The sequence below is a fragment of the Lepisosteus platostomus genome, chromosome 12 (genome assembly GCF_059453375.1).
Source record: "Lepisosteus platostomus isolate fLepPlt1 chromosome 12, fLepPlt1.hap1, whole genome shotgun sequence".
NCBI classification, from domain to species: domain Eukaryota; kingdom Metazoa; phylum Chordata; class Actinopteri; order Semionotiformes; family Lepisosteidae; genus Lepisosteus; species Lepisosteus platostomus.
The window spans coordinates 3,190,072-3,198,458 of NC_142622.1; the positions used below are offsets into that span (position 1 = coordinate 3,190,072).

The 8,387-nt window shown below is 37.2% G+C and overlaps 1 protein-coding gene across 1 annotated transcript in view; it reads right to left on the reverse strand.

The window, feature by feature from the left end:
* scin (scinderin) overlaps positions 1-5,947 on the reverse strand; it is a 29,550-nt gene extending 23,603 nt beyond the window's left edge. Inside the window, exons 1-3 of the mRNA XM_088600459.1 lie at positions 5,648-5,947; positions 2,316-2,470; positions 1,530-1,691 (exon numbers count right to left, since the gene is read on the reverse strand). Coding sequence (XP_088456585.1) covers positions 1,530-1,691; positions 2,316-2,470; positions 5,648-5,840 — 510 coding nt within the window. The 5' untranslated portion in view covers positions 5,841-5,947. The remainder of the gene's footprint in view (positions 1-1,529; positions 1,692-2,315; positions 2,471-5,647) is intronic.
* Positions 5,948-8,387: the final 2,440 nt, after the last annotated feature.

Below are 8,387 nucleotides of genomic sequence, written 5' to 3' on the forward strand. Positions count from 1 at the left end.
GTACACATTAAAACACATACTGTAACTATGCAATGTACAAAACATTAAAAAAAACAAAATTGCACTGATGAAGTGTGACAAGCAGAATAGAATAATGGATTGAAGGGTAAGAACAGAAACAGGAATATGGAACATCTTGTGGGTATTTAGGTTAGGACAAACAGCAGAGAGAAGGGACCATTACTTTTCAGAAAGAATGCTGAACTGTATCCCAAGAGACAATATATGACTTCATCTAGAAACATATCAGTAAAGACTATGTCCTTCTTTTCTGAATAAAAATAATCAAATGAGATCAATTATACAATTTTAATTCACATTTCTGTAAAATTCTGTTTTTTTATATCATTACATTAAAACCCCTCAATCATAGATGTTCAGAACTGATGTTTATCTTAATTTTTAAACACGAAGCTAAAGTTTAAAAAAAGACTCCTGTGTCACAGGTGTGGGTTTGCTTTGTGGTTTAAGGTGGTTTGGCCCAATTACCATCTGGGTATCATACTTTTAAAAACAAGTACCTACCAGTTTCCAGGAAGCTAATTCATTCTCACCTGTTCTGTAAGATGTATGTAAGTAAGTACTCACTGTATGTAGTAAGTTACTTATAACAGATATATCAGACATTGAACTCTCACGTGCAGAATAAAGTCAAATATAGAAAAGGTTATTTCTACAGTTTTCTTTGCTGCAAAGCTGGAGCAATACATCCAGAATAACAGAGAAATTAATTTTGAATCCTTTATGGTGTACAACACAGAATATTTTCATCTTTACAAATGTACAAATGCACCAAGAGAATGCACACGTCTGTAATTAATTTGAATTGTTCATTAAGTTTGTAACTGATTTATTTATATTTTAAATAGTGAGCTGAGACTGTATGCTGTCGATTGTTTGAGTATACTGGTCCTTAAAAAAAACACTGAAGTCATGAACTCAAGTCAAATACTAGGTGCCCATTGTGTGGTATTTGAATTGAGTTAATATTGCAAAATGAGTTGCTTAATAATCTGTACAAAAAGACAATCAATATAAAGTGATTTTAATTAACAGAAGAATAGCAAAAGGCAGTCCAGATGTATACGTTTTCCTGCAGGACAGTGCTAAGATTACAAAAGCTTTTTTCTCCAGACAGGAGTCCATTAAAACACCAACATGCCAGTAATATAAACAGGAGCCAGTTATGACTGGCCAAGCTTCGCCAGCTGGCTGCAGCTGTACAAGAAGAATGATGCCTGTCCTACAGCAGTCCACACAAAGGCTGACCAGCTCAGTGTGTCAACATCGCCAAGATTGCATTACTGCCCAGAAAGGTCACGACTGTTAATAAGTTTGGAATAGTGTTATTTTAACACTCTGTTCCTTTTCACACTAAAAGTGTAACGCTGTTGCTTATCTGTATTTTTATTCATGTGTTTTAAAATATTTGATTAAACCTATTAGACCCGAGTGTAACATTTTGTTTTGTGGCTCAATACTTGTGTATGTGCATTTCGATTCGTCACGATTGACAGACAGACACTTACTGCTCCAAGATCCACAATAAAGCAGTCTCCTCTGTTGAAACTAGACCAGCTAAGAGGAACTTCGGTGGCCCGGACTACTCGTCTTCCTTTAATGTGAAACAGCCTTTCTGCTGACTGATCATTGATGACAACATGTTGAAATCCTGAAGCAACACCTCCAGCCTGAGAGAAGAGAAATGTTGTTTAGACCTGAACATAAGTCATAAAGAACACTCTTAAAACTGAGATTAATACAATACGAAACTCTTATGACCAAATCTGTCATCTTTTTTTTTTTAATCTAATACCGTTCGGTCAGGCATGTACATTTTTATGGTTCACTCGTATCTGTCTTGAAATCTGCAATGGGAAAATAAGTAGAGGTTCAGAAATGATGTTTCTCTGTTTAAACAAAGGCAACAAGAAGAAGCATTTATACAGTATAATAGGTTTATTCCATGCTGAAAAGAGAAGAGAGAAAACACAACGTTTCGGCTGTGAAGCCTTCTTCAGGTGTGACTGAAGGCGTCACACCTGAAGAAGGCTTCACAGCCGAAACGTTGTGTTTTCTCTCTTCTCTTTTCAGCATGGAATAAACCTATTATTCGTTCCTTTGCAGCCTGTGCATGCTGACGCATCTCCCCACCTGAACTCCTTTATACAGTATATAGTGAACAATACATTGAGTTTCATTTAATGATCTATAAGGTTTGTCATTTGAAAACCGAAAACCACTACAATAATCAGTTCCACGTAGCCTGTTATCACTGCGTATATCGCAAATGCATGATTTTCATTTTGATTCACCTTATACTTGATTCCACCTTTGAAATAGCTGGTGAAAGATGTGGACTCATATCCCTGTAGCTCTCGGTACTGGACAGGTTTCCCACCCAAATAGTCGTCCATCTGTACTGTGAAGATGGCAGCTGCTGTGCTCTCGTCCTGAGTGCATTCTTTACCTGGAGGAGGACAAAAGCGTCACACCCTACCAGAGACAGAGAATGAGCAGGTTTCCTTTGTAGGTGCCTTCAGCACTTCATTTAAAACATAAACATTTCATCCCAATCCTCCAACTGAGCCAAAAGAAATCTTATAGGATGTAAGATCTGAATCAAAGCTTTCATAACACTGTGATTTCTTACCGTTTGTGTTGCTTTTGATTACAGACAAACACACACTTTTACTGTGAAACACAGTTCCTGCGTGTGAAGTGTGATGAGACGTTGTTGAAAGGTCACAGTTAAAAAGTTCGAGTTAGTTCCTCATGGTAACATACAGCTGGCAGAGTGAAGACAAGGGTGAGTTGTCTCGGTCCTGGCGTGGGTCCACCTGCCTTATCTTGTAGAAGTGACTGCAGTGGTTTGCCAGGTGTGTGTGAACTTCTAACTCCCCCTATTTAGCACCAATAATTAATGCAAAATTGGGGTGATGCAATAGGAAAGCCTGTGTAATTTAAGTTAAAACAATAATAAAAACTTAGTTATAGTGCACAAAATAAGAATGTGCTCATTAGCTGTGGTAAATACAGCTAATCCAAACTCTGATCGATGCCCTGTTCTATAAAATGTGTAACATGATACATTTGTAGATTAGCATGGTACTCCATGCACCATAAAATGAAATAAATAACAGTTTTATTTTATTACAAGGTTCTGTGGATTGGATCATATCAATGATGTCCTACCTTATCTTATCTGGTGCTCACTAATTAAAGTTGACAGAAAGTCATGAGGATAAACACTTCTGAAATGAACATAAGAGCGCAGATAATCCTCCCCCCACCCTCAAAGTGGCGTTGACCTCTACAGAATTGGTGATGCTCTTTGCACCAATTCAATTGTTTGCATCATATCATCAACAGGTAAAACCTCAGCCAAGGCCACAGGAACAAGGAAAAGCAGTCTGCAATCTCAAAGGCTCCAGTGCCAGGAGCACATCTACTGTACTTACCATACAGACAAGGCGAAAAGGCTATTTCTACTTTTCTACACACAACAATGAAACATCGTGGAGAGAAAGAAGCAAAAGGGGAAGCCCATTTTTATTTCCTTTCCTGACATGCATAACAGGAATACCTTCTGTATGAAGAAAATACTAAATAAATAAGATATTCTTTTTTCCTACGTTGTCAGGTCAATGCACTGAGACTACAGACCTTGAATCTCTTTTATTTAGAAATAAAAAAGACGATTTGTCGTATTACTGTCCTGTCCGACTGCAAACAGCAACAATAGCAAGCATGTATTCTGTCCAGCTTTTAAATGTCTTAGCATTGTAAGACAGGTCACATAAATTACTTCTACCTCTTGTTCTGTGCTTGCTGAGTTTAAAGGCTGTGTGCCTTCAGTTGTTCAGCCACATGACAATTACAGCTGTGTATTTAAAGTCAAGCAAAAGCACTGCGATCAGTAATAACCACTGTCGGCTTCAATAAATTATTCATTCATCAAACACATTTATAGTAACCAAGGACAAGAACAACTGATGAAGGCTAAACATTAGAATGAATACCATGTTTATGCACATCTCTGATATAATAGCAGTATGTCATTACTATGCATATAAAACATATTTGTTAATTAATATTTAGCAGATCCATAATGGCATAGAAATGGAAAGCAAGTCTTACATCCTTGAGGTTGTTGGCTCAGGACTGGGAAATTTTATTCACTATCAGAAGACAGGAGCCACAGTAGCACAGTGCAAATGGCTAAAAACTGATGCAGCTGTGAATTTGTACAAAGATCATCATCATACCGTGAATTAGCAACACCTGTGGCTGTCTGGCTTTGTTGCAACACAAGCAACAATATCTGTGTGGACTGACTGCATCCTGGCACTAATGCTACTGTTTGCTCTCCGGGATTCAAGCACAAGACAAAAGAAATATACAGTGGTTGTTTTGCAGTGTGTGTCATAGAAAACATGTTTGTTCACTGCAGCTTTGGTCCCAGTTCACAATTCAGCCTCATTGCTGCAAGCAGAAGTCTGGTGAAATAACAGGGGCTGTTATGCGTTCTGCGGTGCAAGACAGTGGGAAATCATAACTGGAATAAGATAAGGTCCCTAGAAAATGTGCCTTTGCTTATTTAAAATATTAAAAACTGTATCAATATACAAGATCAAATTTGCAAGACACCATTGTTAGCATTTAGATACATCCTGTTCTGGGTTCATTCGTTTATTTTAGCAGGAAGGTTAATTGGGAACACATTATCATTTGTAGCAAAGACCCAGATAAGCAACAACGCATCTGGTGGAACGTTGTGAGAAAAGGACCTTGCTAACAGGAGCAACAGCTGTTCAAGCCCAACCAGAGCTTGATCCCAAACTCTCTGGGCTGGATCCTAGTGCTTTAACTTCTATTCTGTTCTGAAACCTTTTATGTTGGCCTTCAAGAGTTATTATTAATTTGTAGGATCTTATCACCAATAATTGTGCTCTTCACATCTGGTATAACGTTCAAAACCAGGCTATTTTTGACTGGTAGACTTTTCCTCTTTGAGGCCAGATATTGCTTTGTTTTGATGCAGCTCGGTTCAGCTTTTTTTCGTGAAATCGTGCTTCAAATCCCAACTAGTGAAGGATGAGGCAGTCTGAGTAATACATTCTAGAACCTAGTGCACCACGTCCCTGCCTTCTTTGTCATCAATGAAATAAGGAGCTGCCAGCTACTGCTTTTTTGACAGACTTTCTTAAAAATGAATTGGAAAATATAATTAAATAATAACAAAGGCGATCATTCATGATGGAACATGAATGAGTTTCTTGTCATACTTAAAGAGGGATTCAGGTGTTCTTCTGGCAGAGTAAGACAAAAAATAGAACCAAATTCCTAATTACTAATAAATTAAATAATAATAAAGACTATTAAAAAAACAAACTACTTTGCACAGAACTGTCGAGACAAAATCTCACCCAGCATCACCTGTGGTTTAGACAGGCCGTTATGGTTTATCAGGCACCGCAGGTTAAATGATGACATTCAGATTTTGTGCGAGCCTCTGCAGTTTTTCTTTTTGATAATCAAAACCAGACTTGAATTATATACAATGTTACCGCGTTAATCCCATGAAGACACTGGAAAAGAAAACAATCAATTGGCGAAACTGGGACTTATTTATTTTTTTACTTACCAAGCCAGTAGTGCAGATCATAAAAATAACTTTCCTTGTGTTTTATGGTATGGAGGACAAGATAAGCATCTCCCACGTAGAAGTTGCCATGAAGACTTACTGGTACTGGTACCAGTTCCATATTTTCAATTCTCCAGATCTGAAGGCCAGCAGTCTTTCCTGCCTGCTCAAACTCCTTGTGATACAGAACCATCTTCACCTGACTTGCTAGCTCGACTGTATTACTAGTGCTCAATGTCTGAGTAGCAGAGTGCCCTTCTCTGTGCCTGGAAAGAACTGAGTGAATCGAGCTCTGTGCAGGCTCTGAAGTGTGTGCTGTCCTGTGGGTGTGTCTCAGCCAAAGTACACATCCACTTCTGGTTTAGCATCTGCTGCTGATTTGCTTGATTTACAGCTTTAAAAACAAACAGGGAAACATTTCTGAGCGTGTGGGGTTTTATTGTATCTTTCTGAGTTTCTTGATTCTGTGATCAGCCTGTTGAGTAAGCGTTTGAAAAGAGTTGGTGTATCGATGTCACCCGTTCTTAAATGTGGAAAGTCACACATTCCATATTTAAAAATCACAAAATCACCACTGACGTTCCTACATTGAGTTACCCATACGGTTCTTGGTGTACTTCTGCTTAGCGGAGCCAGTGCATGACAGGATCATCACAGTTCCTGCGTGTGATGTGTGATGAGACGTTGTTGAAAGGTCACAGTTAAAAAGTTCGAGTTAGTTCCTCATGGTAACATACAGCTGGCAGAGTGAAGACAAGGGTGAGTTGTCTCAGTCCTGGCGTGGGTCCACCTGCCTTATCTTGTAGAAGTGACTGCAGTGGTTTGACAGGTGTGTGTGAACTTCTAACTTCCCCTATTTAGCACCAATAATTAACGCAAAATTGGGGTGATGCAATAGGAAAGCCTGAGTAATTTAAGTTAAAACAATAATAAAAATACCGATCTTTGGAAACAGAGTACTTTGATGAAGCAGATTTAATCACTTAACAAAACTTAAATGCGACTGAATGTGCATTACCCTTTAGCTTACAAGTGGGGTCATGGTAATACACCACTAGTCAGGGGTATTGAACTGGAGGAGATACAGGTATGAACTCTGGTGTGCAGTACCAATTCTAGCAGGTGAAGCCCGGTTTTTAGGGTACATTCTCTTTTCTCCCATGAAAAAACACCAGTGACACTGCAGTGCAATTTGTTTGGTAGAATGCAAAATTGTTTATGCATATCATCTCCAGACCAGTACAGACCAAGAGACATAACAACTTCAGTGTAGTGTAAATGAACCACCTCCCCTGTTTCATACTGCTGGGAGCAGTAACACAAAGTTTATCAAATCACCTGATGTTTTTTTTTTATTTATACATTGTACGAAGATCTAAACAGAATAATAAAAAAAGATATTGCATTTAATATAAAAGGGGAAAAACTGACACCTTGTGGTTGAATGTATTGCAGCACCTGAAAATATGGTACATTAAAAGGAAAAAAAAGACACTCCTCTTAATGCATTGTTTTTAAAAACCTTTCTTAATAATTATTTTGTACATAAAGTCATAAGAATGTCAAATAATAGAAATTATTAAGCCAAATAGAATGGAATGTCCCTGTGAAAATATTTAATATTGGTACAGTATATGCAAATTGTGTTTTGGAAGGTAAATTATGAAGTGTGGAGTATCTCAACTTTATATCTGTGTACAGTATTTCACAGTTTCAAAGACACACACCTATCAGTGTGGCCAAAGAAGGACTTAATGTGCTCTTGATCAGCAATTAGAGCTGTTTTATTGTGGTGTAATAAATATGTTCTCGGCAGCAATTAGTGACAATTAAGCAATGATTATTACATTTGTGAACAAATTTATTTTACATGTGTTTCATGTCATATTAATAAAATATTTTCTCAAATTTTAACTGCTTTATAGCAGTTTATAGCAACAGAAAAATAGGGACAAACATAAGGAGAATTTATATGTACTTTTAATTTATTTGGAATTAATTTTAATGAGTTTTTTCACTAAAAGAAAGCACAGTCCTGAACCTAGTTTTCATAAGTGATAGAAGGTTACAAAGTGAAACAGGAGGATTATAACTGCAAATTTAAGGGCTGAAGGAATAGTTCCAGATTTTAATAATGCATTGATGATATGTATGAATGTACTGTAGGACAAAGAATTGCAAAATTTTTAATGCAGCAGGTAGTAGGAATATGATCAAAGGAACATGTGAAGGTATAATTTTAGTGATCATATTATCTGCTGTAGAAAGACTGCTAAGCAAGATGCATTTAATTCTGATTTGTCACCTGATATACTGTATTTTAGGCTCTGCTATAATAATTAGAGGGAAAAACTAAAGAAGTTTTACAAAATGTCCATGGGTCTATACGCTCTTCAAGAGTGGTGCCTTAAGTGTATTTAAGAGATGATGAATTGTAGAACGAGGTTTCTAAAAACACTTTTCCTTTCTTGTGTTTCAGTAGCTTCCCAGAAATTGGTGACCAGGTGACAGTGAGAAGAAAGCATAGTTAAAACTCTGTAACAGCATTTCTCTTGTTCACAGGATGCATACTGTATAGCAGATAATATGGTATTGAATGTAGAATGCCATTTTCCACATAGTTTCATGACTGTAAAAAATGATGCAACAATCATTTCATTCCCAGTGTTTAATAGCTCAACCTAATCATTTAGAAAACAATAGTATTTTTCTTTTATAAAGGATCATGTTACTTCTTACA